Consider the following 21,132-nt stretch of genomic DNA (forward strand, 5'->3'; position numbering starts at 1 on the left):
ATGCCACATCGCAAATCTACTCATAGCATGAAAGACACCTTGGTGTGGTAATTCCTACAATAAGCCAATCGTTCCCAGCAATGCAGTTCTTACACTTAGCATTAGCCGCCTTCCTGTTTGGCGTTACGTTCTTCATTAATACAAAAGTTCAGGTAAAATGCCGCATTAAGCGGGCATATGTCTGCAACGTGGTATGGTCTCAAGAGAGTCAAAAGTCGTACGATGGCCAACGCACCAGACGGCAATCTCCTGCAAAGTTTGTCTCGAGTGCAGTTGTCAGACTGTTTCCTTGTCGTTGAGTTTCTCACAACGAGCGACAGACACCAATGCTCTAGCAAGAACAAGGGTTTAGTAAACTTAGGCTCCAACGCCCCTATGATTTCCTCTGCTTTAGTGATGATGCAGTGTATGACAACACACTGCGCAACATACACCAGTCTCCAGAGAAATGGGAAAGTCAGCATAAGCGAGCTAGCGCTGTTGAACAAAGGGAGATTGGGCGATGTTCTCGATGAGTCAATTTCACATCCTTGGTTATGCTTTGTAAGTGACTGGATACAATTGAAAACCCGAATGAAAGCTCATTATCATGGTTGCAAATGCTCTTGACAACTACTTCAGTTATGGTATTGTTGCTGCCCGTGTAGCGGGTAAACAAAACTCGGGTTGGCCGCCGAATGGTGCATTCCTTTTGCATGGAAGGGTTGTTGAATTTCCTTTGGGAAGACAACCTTGAACAAACAGGGAACAGCTTGCAATTCCACCAACCGTAAAGAAGTTATAATTGTGTGCCTGGTCAACTTTCTCATAGGCTCTACAGTTTTAATCACTCACAGGCATCATGAAATGTCTACAACTGTGCAGCAACTGCCCAGTTTAGCAACGTAGCACTGTCGTTAGCTACGTTAAGCAATTCATGTAATTAGCAAGAGCAGCAATGATGAGTTCCTAAGTTCCAATAGAAATAGTCCCTTTCCCCGCAAATCTCCATGGTTTAACCAACTGCCGTTGATGCACAACCCCAGTTGGGGTGGTTGGATGTGGAATAAATCCCACCAACTATATTACGGCCACGTGTCCCAAACCTGGGGTATCGGGGTAGAAGTTTGTGAAATGGCAAGTATCAGAAACACGTCTCAATTAGCTTACCATGCTTTGCCGATAGTCCAAGATGAACTTCACCAATACAACCAATATGCTATACTAATACAAGTAGTTATACTAAATACCGGGATTAGTACGCCAAGGACTACCATTGCATAATATTTCGCCATTTATTCATCTATGTGTTGCACAAGTTTGTCAACCTACTTAGGAAGTGGCTCGTGTATATGCCGATAACTCTTGGCATCCGGCTTTCCACGAATGGGGAAACCTATAGTTAGTTACCTTCCCTTTTGAGTCATGAACGCATTTATCCGCCAATAGTTGTTTGTCAACTCAACTTGACGGTCATTTGCAGGAACACTTAGTATTGTAAGATTTAACTATAAATCACCAACCCCAATCGTGTTACGAAGATTCGTCAGATACACTCTTCTTTGTTATCCATCACAGAAGACTCGCAACATCTTTAGCAAAAAGGCAGCACAGGCAACGCAAAGCAAACCCTCTTCAAAATGCAGACCAACATTCTCGCGCTTCTCGCTCTGGCAGGTGCCTCTCTGGCAGCCTCGCCAGTCGGAGGAGGCTCCTGGACAAAAGTATCTCCCAGCTTCGATATCCAACAGTGCGCAGGAGGCAAAGTTAGCGGAAATAGCTTCAGCATTCCCAAGAGCCCAAATGGCGATACAGGTGGCTCGGGATGTTCCAATGGTCACCTGCGAGCTGAGCGCCGGTACAGAAACAACTATTCTTCCGGCGTTCACCAATTTGCCGGCACATTTACAATCAACAGCAAGGGCGGTGACAGAATCGCCATTCAGCAAACTTTCGACGAGGATGATGGTCCTTATTTCATTATGGCCGTCAAAGGCAGCGATTTGTACAGCGTTGAAGGAGGTGGCACTATTGCCAGTGGTGTAGCCGGTGTTGGAAAGAAAGTCACCATCAACACTATTCATGACGTCGGACAGAAGAAGTTTACTGTGTACGTGAATGGCGTTCAGAAATTTTCCGAGAGTGCACCCTCCGGAAACTTTTATAACAAGCTGGGGTGCTATACCACAAACAGCGGCACGGGTCCCATGAGCATCACATGGGATGATGTCGCCTTTTGGACAAGATAGATCTTTACGTTATTTTACCCCCAAGCCGCTGTCGGATGGCAATTCCGGGAGGCTTTGGATGGTGAGAGACAAGATCGGGGTAGCTGTGGATTTGTAAATATGCAGGATTTGAGGAATACTTGTACATAGCGATTCTCAAACATATATGCCGTGTGAGGTTTTGCTTCCTTGATATGTCATATCTCTTCAGCGAGGGTAGCCGGGAAAGATGACGGAGGCGGCTTGCAACAGCTGCAACTGGCTTCAGCTATTCAGTATTTACTTTATTTTGCGTTAATTCTTGGTTTTTCCTTCAAGTGGCTTAATTGAGCTGCTGTGATTAGTATCTACTAAGAATTAGCCACCAAAGACACTTATTATTACTTCCCATTGAGCAGTTGATTGAATCTTTAATTTCTCTGTAACTAGCCCATATTCACAATTGTAATTCCATACTGGGAGAAATAATGAGGAACTTTTGACGTCAAACCTGTGTCAACTGTTCTATATCAACGACCTCCCTCATCAGATTTGACAGCATTGAAAGCAAATCGAGGCTAAATACGACGACGCAGTGCTTACTGTAAATCAATAAAGACCATACAGAGCAGCTCAACCTTCTGCTTTTAGTGCCTTATAGAAAGCCAGAAGCGGAGGACAGCATAGGATGAGGTCGAGGGAGGTTCAGAGAGGCACAAGCGAAATGTGAACCTAGCCCGTTCACGCACCAGCCATCGCCTTTCTCGAATACCCAACTCCATAATAGCAGCTGACATTGAATTATTAGTTGGCATACTTACTGCGCCCGCAGCTCTTTACATAAAAGGGAGGCGTGCAGAGTTTGCAGCCAACAAGAGGCTGAAAGAAAAGCCAAGTTAAATTATTGTGTCTTGCTTATGCTTTATATCTTTATTTACTTATTATACCCTATAAGATAATACAACAAGAGGCTAAAAGAAGAGCTAAGTTAAATCATTGTGTATTAATTATACTTTATATCTTTAGTCACTTATTCTGCCCTATAAGCTAATATAACGAGAAGCTGAAAAAAGTGCCAAGTTAAATGAGCGTGTTTTACTGTAATTATGCTTTATATCTTTATTCGCTTATTATGCCCTATAAAGTGAGACGGCCGTGCGCCTCTGTGGTGTAAATGCGGAGATGATATCGCCGTAACGCTTTGCTACTGTTGCACATATATATTGAAGCTATAAGCCGCATCTGGCGCTGTCACTATGATATGTGAGCTCCGTCCCGTGTTATAGACGACAATGCCTTCTGTGCGCCATTATCAACCACCGCAATGACCACACCACACTCGATGTGTCGATTTACACGGTAATAGAAACATTCCAAATAGTGGAGGTAATGCTACAAGTACGATGAAAAGACGACTACAAATACAACTCTCATGGCCGTTCGAAACAGAATGGGATAGCACTCTCATCCTCTTCAGCTATATCTCAATCAACCAAGCCAAACTACATCCTGCCTTGATCGCATAACCACACTCGCACTCACATCATGCCGATCTCAAAGTCTCTTCTTCTTTTGTCGCTCGCCGTGTCTCAGGTAACCTCCCAAACTTGATGTCCACATATAACTGCAATGCATAATTCTAACTGAGCGATCTACAGGGCCTTGTCCTCGCATTGCCAGTAGCGGAACCGGGTTCCATACTCCAAAGCAGTTTCCCCCGGCAAAACCCACGGCCGCAGGATGAAGTGCCGCGACTCGTTGAGCGTTCCCCCTCTCAAGAAGCGCCGCTAGATGATGTAGAGAACGAAGATGTAGATTTTCGATATTGGATATTCAAGCCCTCCTCAAGTGAGGATTCGGAGAAGGCAGGGACAGGAGCCGTTGAGAGTGCTGTCTCCCCAAGAGGATGGTCAGGTGTCAGTGGGGCGAATGCGAATTCAGAGGACGCGGAGAGTGATATCTTCCCAAGGGGCCGGTCAGGATAGGTAAAGGTGGTTACCCAAAGCGTAGAAGAATAATTCGATCGAGATGATTAGGCGGAACGCAATGCCGAGTCCAAGTAACGATACATATGCACCTGTTAGAGCTGGGTCGTGGGAACTAGTCTTAGTTCAAGTCACATAGCCTAATACAAGTTGGTGATGGTTTCTCAAGTTCTTCCTTTTTTTCCTAGCATATGAATTTAGACTTGTGTTAGACTTGAGATAATATTTCTGCATTTCTCTGCACAAGGTTTTGTTGTTAGTAACTTGGTACTAGGCTTATAGCTCGTTGCCAAGCATTACTTAGTTATGTAGTGATTACGATATTAATGAGTATATTCGTGCCAGGAGGTTCCCATCTGTGCTCTCTCTGCATCTATTTACCTCGAAACTTAATAAGTGATATCTTTATAGTAGTAGTTTTAAAACTTAGGTATAGCTTAGAAATAACTTATAGTAACTTAGAAAGAGCTTAAAGAAGCTTAAAAAAGCTATATGTAAGCTTTCTAGGTAGTAGGTAATTTATACCTAAGTTAGTATAGCTAAAAGAAGCAGTGTAAAGCGTTGAAAATTTAGTTCTATAACAGAAATCTTGATAATGCTAATGCCTTTGCCATTTATTTGGAAGCTGGACCTACCACGCAGCCAGAAAGCAGCCCTCACGGGTATTTTCATTCTCGGTATATTGTGCGTCCTGAGACAGAACGAACGTCCCGTTAAGTAGTACACTGACAGAACTACACGATAGTGCTACAGTTGTGTCATTTGTATGGCTTAGTTATGTCCTTGTTGTAGAACCAACCGACCCGGACACCACTTGGCATTTTAGTGACGAGATGTTGTGGACTGGCGTAGAGGTTAACATAGCCACCGTCTGTGGCATGTCTAACATCAAATGCACTTTCGCAAGCTCCCTTGCTAACTGCCACCTTAGCCCGTCTCCCGTCCTTGAAACCAATCCTTAACTTACTCTTATATGGGTCTTTTCATCGCAAGCAACAACCCTCTGAGCGTCAACTGCAGTGCCATACTCTTGTCACCTTTGGAGGTTCTTCGACTGACTCAGACAAAAAGCAGCCTACAACATGCGCTGTTGCATGTACAAGCGACTGTTCAAAGGATGTGACAGACACGCGGTCCTTCGGACATGTCATGGACAATAGCTCGGAAACAATGCAAACTGACTACAGCAGCATGCAGCTACATGCGGTTGAGAAGAGAACCACCTAAATGTGACTCGAAATGCAGGTGCAGAATAAATCCTTGTAGTAGAGGCGACTTTACAGCGAGAAACAGAACGTCCATTGCCGTCTCCTCTGTGTGACTTCAAGCTCTTCATTTATGCATCATACCCAATATAGAGAGAGAGTAGCTACAAACCTACAGCCTATGTCTGACCCAATGGTAGCCTTTGCCGCATTCAGCTCTATTCAATCCGGTTATTTATAGCTTACTGTTGAGAGCCTACTAAACTTCCCGCTACTCATTGGCTGTGCTTCGGCGGTCAAACATGCGTCTGATGGGCTCTTAACCGTCAGTTAACCTTATTTCCGGACGCTGCAGTCATTACAATGATACGTCTAGTAGGAGTAGTTCTCGGCATGTCAGCTTTGCAGATGCTTCAAATGAAGTATGGTCAGCAGCATCACCAAACACAATAGCCAGTGACTTTTGGCTGATGTGAGGCGGGAGTCGGGAAAATCGGTGTGATGCTCGCGCTTGGCAGCTTGAAAAGATTCCACATTCAGTCACCAGTTGATCTTTTGGGCACCAGACATCTCCCTGCAATGCTGACACATAGCGTATACAGATACGTTCCATTGACACCTGTACTGTTCCGAGGTAGAATCACCCAACCACACGAGGTGCTAATGCAAGTTCATGCGCGAAGCAACCCGAATGGCTTCCTAGAAGATCGAGAAACGGCTCATCAGCCATCCTAGGGTTAGACGGTCCTAAAGCTAGATGCAGCAATCAGTGCAGACCGGGGAACAGCGCCAAATATCGTGCATTTACCAGGGTTGTCTCCCAAAGTTCCTGTATAGGGCGGCATGGTCGGGAACATCACCGTGATTGACGTTAGCGTGCCTTCTGCGCAGCTGACCCACGAAGTTAGCTACATTTTTGAACGCATGGTACTTCATGCAAAGGATCAATATGAGACAATTTTCCATTGGCCCTCTCTGGCGACCCTCGGACGAGCCGCGCCATTGTGTAACCATCCTTGCTTGGGGTCCAACTTTGTAGCCAATGAGACCTCCAAACCTCATATTAACCTTAGTAGTTTGTTGAGAAGGTTATCCTTATTAGCCACAGGCTGGATCATACTTGGGGGCATCCTATCCTCGTCATCGACCATCTTTCCATCAGCCAGACCCTTGATTGTAAATGTTTCTCGAGTCAGATTCTAGAAATCGACCACTTGCTGTCCCATTCTCAAGTGTTGAGATTCCTGAAAGGTCTGATGTGAATGAGAGCTAATCAGCACACCAGCCAAGACTCTGCTCTTGGCAACCAGGCTGATTTCGTCGCCCCCTATGGAGTGAAATCCTTGCTATTGTACACAACACCTGGGGTGGCGCATCGATCGAACCAAAGATCCGCCACTTGGCAATGGTCCTTGGTGTTCATTTTTCCCACAGAGTCTCACTCGGCCATCTTGGCCCAGAACGTCAATATCAGGCCCAGGTAATGGCGCCCGAACAACCCCCCGGCTACACTTTGGTCGGCGGCTAATATTGGGAATCTTTGAAGCTGGGGAACTCCCCCTGCCTTGTCAATCTTCTGCTTCCTGTTAGGGTCTAGTCATTGAAATTGAAGCCACGTCCAATCTGGACACTAGTGCCGTATGGTCTCCCCTGTGGAACTTTGATGATGCATTCTCCTTCTGAGATTGTACTGGTACTGCAAAGATCTGGATCCTGATCTAATCTGTTACGAGAGGCCAATTATTCAGCTGGAGAAGCGACCGCATACAAGGACACAGAGTCCGGGGTATCACAATGAATGATTGTGGTACTATACGACAGGGACACTGTTAGTTGGGTTTTTATATGTCATACCAAGCGTGCGGTCGACATCGATAGTCTGCCAGGTGGCATGAATCTGACTTGCGGCCGAGGTGTAATTGCAGACATTGTTCCTCGCGGTAATCATACACATGGAGTTGAATCTTTGCCACCCCTGTTTCCTTGGGTCAAAATGAGAGCATTCTTCGGAAAAGCGATGAAACCAAACCTAACCTTTTCCACAGAAAACAAAAATTGCACGACAATCAGCGTAGTCTGTACCTACCAGACAATCAATTTGCCACAACTTCTGCTTACACATGTGGGGATGGTGTTACATCGCACGACAAGCATATCCTGATAACTCATCAGTTGTCAAATATGTGCGACGCCACGATACTTCCAACACCAATCACCCAAGGGGCTTGGCTGTCGTCACAAAGTTCCCGTAAACCTAATCAGCCTTCCCGTCTTGGCTACCTCATGCGGGGCGTCCACACTCGAAGGACGAGAAAGTCAGTTTGAAGCGTCCTTGGCATACATGCCAAAAGTCTTTGAAGGCTGGCCACTGATCACAATGTTCCCTCTCATCTTGGCTTGAGCTTGCCGGCTCCGACTTGGCGCCGAGAGATCTGAAGAGCCAAGAGCCAAGAGTCCAACCATGTGGCAACATCTTCCAAGAAGTGCTGGTTTGCCCAGCAATCGCCTCACGACATCAGACTGAGATTGGCATTTTATGAAGAAACAAGTTTCTTCTCATCCTGATTCTTTGCGCTTGTACCTGTGGCTTTCTCGGGTCGCAAGTGACCAGCGGCGTCTGGCTTTGGTGGCATTGAGGCAGGCTGGCCGTGTGCCGGCTCGAAAGCTAAAGTTCCCTGGCTGACCTTGATTCTTCGGGCTGGGAATACGGCCGTGCTCTTTTGTTTGGCCCAATTCCTTATCAGGAAAGAGCATTGGGACTTCTTGAGTCGAGAGCGTTGCACCATATGCACCATTGATAGCGAACCCACACAACTATTAGCTCAAGTTTCCCCGATTCCATCCTCACAAAGTCAGGAGGTTACATCCAGCGCCGTGGAGCATGGAGAAATCGCATCCGTGTACCCTTTCATCGTGTAAACCTGGTTACATTTGTCAAGTCTATATATAAGGCCCATCATGCTGCCCTCATATGTGGCTGGTGAGCCATACACTCTTGCTTCACGACTGAGTGGATATATTCCAACACATTTCTCTTTGTCCATTTTGTGTTCCAGTCGCCGGCGGCTGTATCTCTAGCATCATGGGCTTGAAAGAGCGTATGGTGACCCTGACTCGGTCGCGCTCCGGGGTCACTCAGGATACCGCAGAGGCCTCTGGTGTGCAGGCTAAGGAGGAGTTGCAGAACTTTCGAAAGCAGCACAAGTGGGATCCTTTCCTCGACAATGAGAAGCTTGATACCATCGAAAGTGCTCTCCACTCTGACAATGCCGAGAAGGCTTTGGCCGTTGATGAAGCTCTCATCCAAGAGGACTCTCCGTACCCGGAGGTTCGCTCTTCGGTATGTTTGCAGACAATTATAGTATTCCGCTAGATATTTCCGATTTCTTACAAGTCTCTTACTCCAGGTTCCACCTACCGATGACCCCGACATGCCTTGTAATACCATACGAGCTTGGTTCTTGGGGGCTGTCCTCTGTACCATCATCGCTGCTTGTAATGTTCTCCTGTCGCTTCGTCGCCAGTCAGCATCGATTTCCTCGACTGTTGTCCAGCTGATTGCTTATCCGTAAGTCGAGCGACCTTATGAACGATTGATCAATCCCTGAGACTGACGACTCCGTCTACAGCATGGGTGTTGGTCTCGCCAAAGTCCTTCCCACTACGGTGTACAAGGTTTTCGGTCACGAATTCACTTTGAATCCTGGTCCCTTCAACGTCAAAGAGCACACCATCATCACAATGATGACTGCTGCCGGCTCTTCCATCAGCTATGCCATTGATATTCTCCTTGCTCAGGAAGTCTTTTACGATCAACACTTCAAGTGGGGATTCCAGCTACTCCTTATGGTTTCCACCCAGGCAATGGGCTTTGGTGTTGCCGGCATCGCTCGCCGCTTTCTCGTGTGGCCATCAGCCATGGTGTGGCCAGCAAACTTGGTTACCTGCACCGTGATGCATGCTTTACACAATCACGTACCGGCTGACCCGTCGGTGACTAATGGCTGGAAGATTGGCCGTTACAAGTTCTTCCTCATCGTCTCGCTGGCCTGCTTTGCTTGGACTTGGATTCCCCAGGTTCTCGCTCAGTTCCTGCAGTACTTTGCCTTTGCCTGCTGGATTGCTCCCAATAACGTTGTTGTCAACCAGGTCTTTGGCGCGTTTACTGGACTCGGAATAATCCCTATTACCTTCGATTGGCTCACTGTTTCGTCATGGTTGGGCAGTCCCTTACAAACTCCTACTTTTGCTATTCTCAATGTTGCCTTTGGCCTTTTCATTTGTGTGGTTGGAGCCGCGGGTCTTGCCTGGGCTGGCCCAGACTACTACAGATATCTCCCCATTGCGTAAGTCCTTCGAATCACATCGTGTCGTCAACAGTTGAACCTAATCTTGGATTCCAGCGCAAACAAGAACTTCGACCGTTACGCCGACAAGTACAATACCAGCCGAATTCTGAACCCAGACTTCACCGTGAATGAAACAGCTTACCAGGAGTATTCACCTATTCTCCTCGGTGCGACCTTCTCCCTCTCCTACGGCATGGGCTTCGCAGGCTTAATCTCAACCATCATGCATGTCATCGTTTTCTACGGTGGTGACGTTTGGAACCGCATCAAGAATTCTAAATACGACGAACCTGATATCCATCTGAAGCTTATGAGAAAGTACAAGGAAGCCCCAGAGTGGTGGTTTGCAGCCATCTTTGCTGTTTCCTTTGCTTTCGGCATGATTGCCTCTCAGGTCTGGGAGACGCATCTGCCATGGTGGGCATACATTGTTTGCATCCTCATCGGCGCTGTCTTATTTATTCCCATCGGTATGGTGCAAGCCATTACGAATCAACAGACTGGTCTCAACATCGTCACAGAGATGATTTTCGGCTATATGTCAGTTACCTCCACAACATGACGGTTACGCTTTGCAATGACTAATTAGCTTCGCAGGTTGCCAGGTCGTCCCGTTGCCATGATGCTCTTTAAATCCTGGGGTTACATGTTATCCGCCAACGGTCTCAACTACATCTCCGATATGAAGATCGGTCACTATATGAAGGTCCCTCCCCGTAGCATGTTCGCTGCCCAAGCCTTTGCAGTCATTTGGCTCGCCATTGTGCAAACCTGCGCGTACAATTTCTTGATTGGAAACATCAAGGGAATTTGTACCGAAGACCAATCTCAGGGCCTGACTTGCCCCAACGCACGCACCTTTTACAACGCAAGTGTCATCTGGGGTGTTATTGGACCCAAGCGTGTCTTCGGCCACGGCGGTATCTACTCCTGGATCAACTGGTTCTGGCTCATTGGCGCCGCCCTGCCCGTTATCCAGTACTATGTCGCTCGCCGATATCCTCGCAGCTTCGCTCGTTTCATCGTCTGGCCAGCCGTGTTTGGTGCAAGCGGTCTCGTTCCCCCTGCCACCCTCTATTTCCTTACTCCCTGGGTTATTGTCGGTCTCATCTTCAACTGGTACATCCGAAGCCGGTACTTTGGCTGGTGGACTCAGTACAACTATGTCCTCTCTGGCGCGCTTGATATTGGTTCGCGTATCTGCGTTGTTATCATTGCCCTTGCGCTTGGTTTGGGCAACGTCGCTGACCTGAACTGGTGGGGGAACACGGTGCCTTTTGACAATTTGGACTTTGCGGGCAAGGCTGTGACCAAGAAGTTTCACAAGAACGTAACTGAGCCTCTTGGGCCGTCTACTTGGTAGACACTAGCAGTGAGGTCAGGAAGGTTATCTGAGTTGGTGTTGTGGAGGAGCGAAAGATGAACATGAACATGAACATGAACCGAGCCATGTAGCTTACGTTGGATCTTGTGTTCTTCGCTTGTATAAAATCTGTTGGACGGGGAGGAAACCAAGATCCGTAATACATTTGCAAACAGTAATGGATATATGTTTGGTACAAAACTATTAGTAGATAACAGTTGACATGTCCGCCATGAAGCACAACACATGTACCCTCAAGATGTAGCAAGCCATGACCGTTCTTTATATTTCACATTTCAGTCGTATTCACTACCAACCATGACCGTGCAGCCCAAACGCCGATGCAACTCATCCGGGTAGATAACCCGTTCTCTGTATCTCATGACAAGAACCCCCCAGCCATTTCATGCTATGTATTTGTCCCATTTCATTCTCTTGGGCTCATGTATCACCTCCGGCCGCGGCCACCGCTCCCAGGCATACCAGGCATACCTCCACCCATACCCATTTGCTTCATCATTGCTTGCATATCCATACCGCCAGGCATGCCACCTCCTCCGCCAAGCATCTTCATGAGGGATCCCATATCAGGCATTCCGCCTGCACCGCCAGCGCCGCCCATACTCTGGAGACGTTTCTGCATGGCGGCCATTTGTTGAGCTTTGTTGCCGCCGCCCATGGCTTGCTGCGCACGCTGCATGTTCTTCATATTGCCGCCCATCTTCTTGGCCATACCGGCCATCATGCGCTGCTGAGTAAGGAGGTCTTCTACTTCGCGTACTGACGTTCCTGAACCGCGAGCTATTCTGGTCATGCGTGTGGGTTGTTCAATGAGAATCTTGCCGTCCGAGTCGAGTTCTTTGTCGGTCATGGAGTCGCAGATATAAATCATGCGCTTGAGTTTGGCGCCTCCTTCTTCGTCGTCCATTCCTTGCATCATGTTGCTCATTCCGGGGATCATACCCGCCATTTTCGACAGAGGTCCCATCTTCATGATGTTTGACAGTTGATCGCGCAGGTCGCGTACCGTAAAGATACCTTCTTGGATGTGCTTTATGGTGTCCTTTTGGTTGAGATTTAGCGACTGGACGTGCTCGACCAGACCGGCCATGTCTCCCATCCCCAAAAGCTTTTGGACGAATTGTTGTGGAGCGAAGCGCTCCAGGTCCAGCATATGCTCACCTGTACCGATGAATACAATCGGCGTGTGTGTCGCTGCTACGGCGGAAATGGCACCACCACCGTGGGCATGTCCGTCGGTCTTGGTTATGATGATGGCTCCGAAATCAGCTGCCTCTTTGAACGCCTTGGCTTGCGACTCGGCCTGTTGACCAATGGAAGCATCGAGCACCATGATGGTTTCGTCAGGGCGAATCGCCGTCTGGATATCAATCATCTCCTGGAACAGTGCTGACTCTTGGCGATGTCTTCCCGAGGTATCAACAATGATCACATCGAATTTCTCCTTCTTAAACTGCTCGACGCCCGCCCGAGCCACAGCTGCAGGATCAGTCTCTGTGAGAGAACCGTAGTACGGAATCTTGGCCTTTGTCGCATTCTGCTTCAGCTGGTCAAAAGCGCCCGCTCGGAAAGTATCTGCGCACACCAGGCATGCTCGAAACCCTCTCGTTTGGTAGTGTCGCGCGAGCTTCGTACACGTCGTCGTTTTACCAGCACCCTGTAGACCAACAAACATGATGACGTTTGGTTTACCCTTTTTCGGTTTGAAGGGCTCGGCATGAGGGTCGACTAATTGGACAAGTTCATCGAAGACGGCTTTCTGAATCAGGCGCTTTTTGTTGACGGCTGGTGGAAGGTCTTTGAAGTTGACGGTGCTTTTGATAGATTTTCGGAGCTGCATAACAAGTTTGACATTGACATCGGCTTCGAGAAGGGCGGCGCAAATCTCTTTAAGCATGTTATCGAAGGCCTAGCGAAGTCGGTGGTGGTTAGCTCAATCGAGATTTATCGCTTCAGGCAAATCCATGGAATCAAGACCATTCGCATCGTACCTTTTCGTCAAGATTCTGGTCCCTCGTCAAATTGGTGACCGCCGCATTGATGCGACGGCCAAGATCTTGAAGAACCATGGCGACAAGATGATCACGACCTCCTGTCCCGGTTCAGATTGTGGTTTGTGATGGTGTTGAACCATTTGGTGTGGCAAATGCCAACATTATCGCCAATGTGGAGGCGGGGCATTTGGTGGGCTGTCGGTCACGGCATCAATTTTTACCCGAAAGATGCAGCTACCCTACAGTTTGATGGCCGAGGAGGAATTTCACCTCTCCAGCAATGCAACATGAAGTATCATGACTTTGCAACAGGCCGGTCCTGACGGTAAATATTACTCATTCCAGTGTATAAGCTCGAGGCGCACTTAGCACAATGCTATGTTAAGAATACCATAAAGAGCTCGCCAGATGCGTGGCTTTGGAGCATTGGCCACTTGCCATTTAACGCATCACATTCCAAAACTTGGGATTACTCCCCGCATATTACAAAACGAAAGAATCAAGGGCAAGATTTCCTTATTGAAACCCTCAACTATCTGCAAAGACAAACAACTCACTACAGCACCTTGCCATCAACATTGTACAACTTCACTGGTTTCCCAGAACCAACCAACTTGGCCTTGTTCACTTTGCCATTACCATCCCATTCAAAATCCACGGAATACCCTCCTCGCAGCCTCAAACCCTTCACACTGCCACCGCCCCAAGTTGCAGGGATGGCTGGACCTAAGATGACCTTCCTCGGCCCTGTCTCTCCATGCTTTTGAGGCAAATCCACCACCAACATACTCAGCATGGCACCAGCGAGGCCGAAGTTGGCGTCAATCTGGAACGGCGCACTCAACGCACTGTACATGCTGAAACCATTATTGGCAAAATTCATGTCAATAGCATATCGAAGCTCATAGTATGCTTCCTCTGTGTTATTCAGCCTGGCCCAGCAAGCGGCGCGCCACACCTTTTCCCACCCTGAGTTAGCATCATCTGCATTTCCAGGGCCGCGAGACTTGAGTGTTTCAGCAACTGCTTTTTGGATAGTGCTGTTGGTGTAACCTCCCTGGAAAGAGGAGATGGAGTATCCCGGATGCCAGCCTACCAGGTGGGACAGGTGACGATGGGTGTTTTTAGCATCGAAGCCATAGGAGTCGGGGACTTTCCATTCTTTGATGCCACCCCAAGTGGTGAAATGCAGACCCTTGTCAAGGGAAGCGAGCTTCGAAGTGACATCATTCTTGAAGGCTGTATCTTGTTCTGATACGAACTCTCCAGAGGCAAGCACAGCTTCAAAGACCTGATGGATGACTTGTTGGAAATGTGCGCAGCCAAAGGTCGTAGGGCCATGTTCAGGACTATTGCAAGGGTTGACAACAAGTGTGCCGTCCTTGGAGAACGCATCGTCCTGTAGCTGCGAGAGCCAGAATTGGGCCACACCCTTTATGAGCGGATATCCTTGAGACTTCAACCACGACACGTCGCGGGCGTACTCGAAGTTGTCCCAGACATGTTGCATCATCCACGCCGCTGATGCCGGGTCTGCGACACCGTTAGTCTACTATAGACGAGATCGAAGTGACATCTAGACGACTTACAGTTGGCCCAGGTTGCATCATCTTTCATGGCGGTATGCCCAAAGATGTTCATCTCACTATGTGTTACCCACCCGGACGCGTTATACAATAGCTTTGCTGTTTCCACACCCCTGGGTACCCATGTGTCCTGCATGTAATTCCACAGAGCAGGCTGGGTCTTGGTCAAGCCTGTCTGGTCGGCGGCCCAGTAGTTCATTTGTATGTTAATGTTCGCATGGTAGTCAGCGCTCCATGCAGGAGAAAGCTGCTCAGCCCAACGACCTTGCAAATTTGCGGGCAGCGAGTTGTCCCGGGATGATGTGATGAGCATGTAGCGAGAGTAGTCAAACAGTAAACCTTCCACAAAGGGATCTCCCTTACCATCTACAGAGTACTGTGAGATCACTGAGGCGGTGTCTTTCTTCGCGGAACCGTAGGGATCAGGAAGATTAAGACTAAATGTCGAAAATAGTCCCGTATAGTCAGACACGTGCTTTGCTAACAAGTCTTTGAAGCCCGTCTGGGCAGCTTTTGACACCGACGCCTCAACACCTGGTCCAGGATCTACTCCTTTGAAGCTGTAGTTGTTTTGTGCGTTGCCCTTCTTCTGGTCGTAGTTTGTGTTGGCACCGAAGACAATCGTCAATGACTTGCTTCCCTTTGCTGGGGTGATGGTCAGAGTTCCGTCATTGGAGCAAGCGGTAGTCGACCCATCGCTGGCCTTGGCCCTTGCCTCATACTTCATGCCATCTGGAGGACCTAATTGCGTGGTACCGCTGAGCTGAGCGAATCCATTACTGCACGATGCCTTGGCAAGAGATGTATCAACGAGTAAATTTTCAAACTTCACTGCGGCTTTGGGCAGAGCAGTGGTTGACGCGATGTTGAACACACAAGCCTGTGCGGGATACGAACAAAACAGGTTGGTGGTGAATTTCACGTTGCCAACGGTGTAGGTCGTCTCATAGACACCGCGACTGAGATCCAATGTGCGCTTATAACCGCTGTACGACTTGTCGTGATCAATGGCAATGCTGATGTTTCCCATGGCGCGGTAAGATCCGTAGTGGCCGCCGCTACCATAGAGGGCGGTTACGTCTAAAGGATGTCAATCCCACTGACTGGCTATTTGAAGTGATATTACCTACTTCCGGATCCATTCTCAAATATGAAGCTACGAATCCCTGGGAGAGCATCCGCCTTGGATGAAGATGGATTACCTCCGGTATAGTCCTATGTAGGATTCAGTTAACGTCTCTCCCGGAACCTGCGTCAGAGTCTACATACCGAACTTTCAAATGGGCCGCCATTCCACAACGAGTCTACATTCAACGAAAGCTTCTCCGCACCCGGTGGCCCAAATGGCATTGCTAAAGGAGACCGGTGTTAGCCGCCTGGTATGCATGTTGCAACAGACTGTTACTGACCTCCTAGTTTGCCATTGCCTAATGGATAAGTCGTTTTCAGAATAGTATCGTCACTTGACTGAGGTGCATATGTCGCTGGCAGCGTTGACCACAAAGATCTAGCTGATACGAGCGTTGTAGCCTGCAACAAAGCCACCGCGGCCGTCTTCTTGGAGTTGAAATATTCCATGATTAAGTTTTGGCCATGCGTGCTGATGGTCCCATAGAGCTTGTTTTCTTCTGTCTGGGAACAGGCAAAAGGCACTCAATATATACTAGCTCGGGATTCAGGTGCTGTCCATTCAGACTATAGTAACTATTCGAGTGCCAAGTCAAGCTTAGCATTTGTCGCAACGAGCTCTTGCCTGATTCAACAAAGCCTATTTGGCCGGTTAAGTCGTCAAGGTTAGTTCAAACCAGTCGGCACTCCTTCAGGGCCAAAGGATTGCAGCGAGCGGAGAAAGTTGGGGAAATACGGAAAATGATCGTCATCAATCTGCACCAATTCATAAGCCGGGTTGCCAGATGCATTAAAATGCACATAATTGATCCCGTCGGATAATGACTTATGCGCGCCAATTCTCGGTCGAATACACCAAAATTGGTAAACAGAGGCTTTTCTTGTTTGTATGGCGAAGCCAAGTTCACGAAATATCTAGGGAAATGAGCTTGATCGCGGTGAAGCGTCCAGTGATTTTCAGTCTTGATAGCATTGAATGCAGGTAATCGCGGCGACGAAGTCAGGCAGAGTATGTAGGTACTTCAAACAACGGATGGGATAGTCAAGTTCGACGTCCCAATTTGAGGATTACCGTCAAGGGCCATGGTTCCAGTTGCAGTATATTGTCCACGGCTAATTGCATTTGCCGGATTGTCTGGCTTTTACAAGTACTTAGCCCAAGGAGTGATATCGATTGAACACTGTACTCCCTCTACTTCAAGCCATCCGCACATTCCGTCAACATAAACTGCTCGATTCTTCGTAACTCATCACTTCCTGGATGACGACAAGAAAGCTGCTTTATTTAAACACAGTATTGGTGCATGTGCAATTTGTAGGTAATGCATTTTAGGCGGCCGCACTACAGCGCCAAGCCCTTTGCACCCTTTGTCCACCTGTATAGAGACAGAGCCCTGCGTCTTGCTCGATGTTCTTCCCAATTCGTTGTTCCTGTTCCTCGTACACTGTATAACGTGGACCGGACTACTTTTCGAAAGTTTTTCTACCCGACATTGGATTAGTTTTGCTGGCGAAAAAAAAAAAATGAACTAGGAAAATGGTGAAGACGTACTTGGAATTCAGTGTTCAGCGTAACGACACATACTTCATGAGCTCGGATAATGTTTTCGCAAGCTTGCTCCACGGATTCATTGGGTCCAAGCTGTGGCATACGGTCTGCAAAAAGAAGCAGAATGAAACTACCTTGAAGAAGGTAGATCCCAAAGAGATAAGACATAAACGTGAGCTCAGGGTCGATAGTAAGAATCGTTGACACAGACTGAGAAGCAGAGATGGCATGGGAAGCACATTCGGTAAAGTGTTTTGAAGTGATCCAGTCATCGCCTCCGTCCAACATGGAAATAGCATCCCATTTGCCATGTAAAAGAACGTGCAGTACATGCAAAATGTGCGTACTGTATGCCATGACTAGTCGAACCTTGGATTGGTCGGCCTCATAGGAAGACGGCGAAATATTGAAACCAGGCGTGGGCATGCCGCTCAATAGGTCTCGCCCAGCTTGCCCGGGTATTTGAAAAGCTGTGGAGGCTGGCAAAATGGCGGCATCGCGGCCTAAAGCATCCAGGCTTAGCTCGTAGTTTGACAGAAGATCCTGTACAACAGAAACAGAATACGTGTCGTCTTGTTGTCCAAGTCGGGGATGCCGACGTCGATGGTGGATTTCGATTATGTCGCCAAGTATTGCCATCAGTGGCAGGAAGTACTCGAGATAGCCAGTTCCAGTAGCAATTACCGGAGGCCCCATGATTCTTGTAGGAAGTTCCTTGGGCGGTATGGCGTCTAGGCTCTCCCAAACACTTTCCGGAAGCGGAGCTGTGGATAGTTAGAAATGTAAGCACAGGGTTGGAAAGAGGGCATTAAATACATACCATAGACTTCGCAATATGAATCTGGCATGGACAAAACTGTGTTGAAAGATAGACTCAGGTGTCTGTCAAGGCTGTACAGCAGCCAGAATACCCTTCTGCGTTCTTCACGGCGCTCAAACTCCACAAATGTTGCATCTGAGCGATCTCTGTGGCAGGAACATAAGGGATTTGCACAAGGCGAAACTGACGCGGGACACCGTTCGTCTTCTCGGTTCAATTGGAGGGAGAGGGTGAGTCTAACGGCTTTCGACCACCACTTGTAGCAATCAGACTTGAAATCGCTACCAGACACTGCGATGGACAACAAGATGAAAGTAAGAACGTCATCTACTCCGCCTGCTGGCTCATTTGCCGCAGTTGTCGTTGGAACAGACGCAGTGTTGCTCCATCCTGGGATAGGAACCTCATTTTCCGCCCTCAAGCCGCCTGTTCGAATGTTAGTGTTGCATGTGAAGAAGTGTACACATAGATTGGAGCTCATACCGTGGATACGACGCCAGCGATCCGGGTCTCTCTCGGAAACCAACGACGTTGCCAGATCATACAAGTCGTTCACAACTTTGGCGCGAGTTCCCGGTACATGCAAGAGCATTACATCTGCTGTTTGGGCAACACACCACAAGATTGTAGCCAACAGAGCAGGTGTAGCATACCTCGGGTTCGTCGGATGCAGAATGGACTTCCTGCGGAAGATGCGCGTCAGAATGTATGGTGAAGCGCCTCGGAAAAGCGAGCTCCCTGGATCGGTAAGGAAGATGTCAAGCAGCTCGCATGCCACCGAAGCCGGAAGGATGTTCCGTATGAAAGGCAAGACTGGGTCAAGGAACCTATAACAACAGTCTTCAGTGGGCGCCTTTTGGAGCAAGTCAGGCGATGGGCCATCTTGGACGGCAGCTGCAGTACTGAATGACTCCCTCACTACTTCGTTGCTGGCGGCAGATCTGAACGACCCACGATGATCGCGGTTTCGGCGGTACTCATAAGGTCCATTGGCATTTGCTGGAGACGGATATCCCGCACTTTCATCTGAGATGAGTGCTTCGGATTCTGGAATATGATTGTCCAAGAATGCTACCGATGATGACCCTGCACGAGGGCGAAACGAATGAGACTCGGAGTGGGAGTAGCTTCGTAGGCCGGACTGTATAAGTGATGGGACGGACATGGATGTAGACAGTCGGCGCCTTTTCTCAGAAGGCCTTTGACTGCGAGAGGCTACATTCGCGGAAGCAGATACTGGCTGATCATCCTCCACCTGCGAACTCTTATCACCCGGAGAACCGTGCTCTGCTCGTGCGGACAGCGTTGTAGGTTGCCTGTCCGTAGCCCCCGACCTACTGGAAGGAGATGCTGATGGAGGCGATGATTGAGATGTGAATTCATCATTACGAGTACTCGTATTTTGAGATACGGGACGCTGTGATTCAGAATGGAACTTCACTGTAGCAGATGCCGGCAGGCGGCCTCGCTTTTTGACCTCCCTGTTATACCGGCAAATATAGCCATAGTCTTGGCGAGAGAAGCGTATGTGTCAGTGGTTGAGGGTTCAGTGATGAATGGAGGTGGTCATAACAGAGCAGGGAAATGCAGTTGTTTGCCCAGAATGTGGCACGATCTGTGAGAACCATTCGAAATTTACAATTTCAACAAAGAAAAATTAGGGACTGAAACACTGAAGCTCTCACCTTGGCATCTGCGACAGGGACTAAGCAGCAGGCACCGATTAGCTTGCGTCTGTGAAATAAAAAGCATGCGAACCATTCTCACCATTCTCCATCACATCGCGTCCGTGACGTGCTGCACTTGTCACAAGCCCGTCTTGTCCGCTTTCTGGGTCTGGCATGCTCCCGATGAGGGATATCGTCACCTTCTGGGGATTGGCCCGTTTCATCCCCAGATTCCAACATGGAGTCTTGGGTCTGAACATCAGCTTGAGGCATTGTGAAGAGTTGTGGGACTTGGCCGTTTGATGCCGGCGGCTCGGGTCAGAGACAAAAATGGGGACGCGGATAGAAATACCCCGTTGGTGGATGAAATACAAGAACGGAGCAGTTGTGAAGTACAGCGTCGGGCTTGTCTTTGAACACAATCAGACGCACAATTGATGATGTCGGGTGACGGCCAAGAAATTGGATCCGGGGAGAAGTTATTCTGAGAGCCGACGGCTCAGCCCTGGAAAATGTGTCTTGCCCGGTGTCTGGTGCGTCCAGCTGTCGCGCTTGGGACCTGAGCTTCTTGCTGGTTGGAAGATGCCGGTCCGTTCCTGCCTGTAATATGAGGGCTTCCTTCCAGCTGGCAGCTGGCGAGCTGCGGGTGGACAACTGGTGGACACCTGACGGACCGCCATGCGGAGGCGGCGCGGGGAAACTGAAGTGCAAGTTCTTAAAACGGGAAGGCTCAACTCAACAGTGAACTCTGATGTCGACAAGCCAACCCGTGTCTGAAGTTTGAACACTTGGCACCAGGATTTTGACGCCGTTAGGTGTCCTCATCCAAGGGTCTTTGTGTTTCCTACAAGCCAAGGTTCCGTCGGCCGTAATACCAAGACTGGTACCAATTGATGGAAAATAAACGCGACCATTGCTGGCGTCCATATCAGCCACAACACAAGTTCTGCTCCTGCCGACTCGACATGGACAAGCCCTTGTCGTCATAGCCATCCTTGACTTGACCTGCCTGGTGCATGTAACCATCGGACACGCAGCAGACAACCCTTTCTTACCAAAAAAAGACCCCAATCTCCCTATTATCCATTGCACATCGTCAGTGCACTGACCTATCCAAGTTCCATGTCAAGCCACTTTTAATATTCACTCAACGTTTTGGGCACCAAACCATAACAGCTTGTTCTCAGGATGCCATCGTCAACATGCAAGAATGGGACCAGCACCAATCTCCAACGCCACCACCGCGCCAACCCCAGCTTTTCCCCCCGCCGACAGATGA

At 48.5% G+C, this 21,132-nt stretch overlaps 6 protein-coding genes across 6 annotated transcripts; 3 read left to right on the forward strand and 3 right to left on the reverse strand.

The window, feature by feature from the left end:
• Positions 1–1,619: 1,619 nt before the first annotated feature.
• VFPPC_16346 (hypothetical protein) lies at positions 1,620–2,228 on the forward strand (the record flags this gene model as incomplete). Its single annotated transcript, XM_018294099.1, has 1 exon — positions 1,620–2,228. The coding sequence occupies one exon, from the start codon at positions 1,620–1,622 to the stop codon at positions 2,226–2,228; it is 609 nt and encodes a 202-aa protein (XP_018142744.1).
• A 6,230-nt stretch (positions 2,229–8,458) lies between these two features.
• On the forward strand, positions 8,459–11,088 carry VFPPC_06528 (small oligopeptide transporter, OPT family; the record flags this gene model as incomplete). Its single annotated transcript, XM_018285548.1, has 5 exons — positions 8,459–8,716; positions 8,784–8,944; positions 9,006–9,722; positions 9,780–10,265; positions 10,323–11,088. The coding sequence occupies 5 exons, from the start codon at positions 8,459–8,461 to the stop codon at positions 11,086–11,088; spliced, it is 2,388 nt and encodes a 795-aa protein (XP_018142747.1).
• Positions 11,089–11,536: 448 nt separating this feature from the next.
• Positions 11,537–13,178, reverse strand: VFPPC_06529 (signal recognition particle protein; the record flags this gene model as incomplete). Its single annotated transcript, XM_018285549.1, has 2 exons — positions 11,537–13,018; positions 13,101–13,178. 2 exons carry the CDS (start codon positions 13,176–13,178, stop codon positions 11,537–11,539), a joined length of 1,560 nt encoding a protein of 519 aa, XP_018142748.1.
• Positions 13,179–13,659: 481 nt separating this feature from the next.
• On the reverse strand, positions 13,660–16,267 carry VFPPC_16347 (alpha-fucosidase; the record flags this gene model as incomplete). Its single annotated transcript, XM_018294100.1, has 5 exons — positions 13,660–14,636; positions 14,693–15,769; positions 15,820–15,904; positions 15,959–16,041; positions 16,099–16,267. 5 exons carry the CDS (start codon positions 16,265–16,267, stop codon positions 13,660–13,662), a joined length of 2,391 nt encoding a protein of 796 aa, XP_018142749.1.
• Positions 16,268–18,060: 1,793 nt separating this feature from the next.
• VFPPC_17909 (hypothetical protein) lies at positions 18,061–18,449 on the forward strand (the record flags this gene model as incomplete). The annotated part of the gene is made up of 2 exons (XM_022429582.1): positions 18,061–18,129; positions 18,192–18,449. 2 exons carry the CDS (start codon positions 18,061–18,063, stop codon positions 18,447–18,449), a joined length of 327 nt encoding a protein of 108 aa, XP_022285364.1.
• Positions 18,450–18,663: 214 nt separating this feature from the next.
• Positions 18,664–20,113, reverse strand: VFPPC_17908 (Chromo domain protein; the record flags this gene model as incomplete). The annotated part of the gene is made up of 3 exons (XM_022429581.1): positions 18,664–18,698; positions 18,754–19,695; positions 19,915–20,113. The coding sequence occupies 3 exons, from the start codon at positions 20,111–20,113 to the stop codon at positions 18,664–18,666; spliced, it is 1,176 nt and encodes a 391-aa protein (XP_022285365.1).
• Positions 20,114–21,132: the final 1,019 nt, after the last annotated feature.

This window comes from Pochonia chlamydosporia, chromosome 5 (genome assembly GCF_001653235.2).
Source record: "Pochonia chlamydosporia 170 chromosome 5, whole genome shotgun sequence".
Classification (NCBI taxonomy): Eukaryota; Fungi; Ascomycota; class Sordariomycetes; order Hypocreales; family Clavicipitaceae; genus Pochonia; species Pochonia chlamydosporia.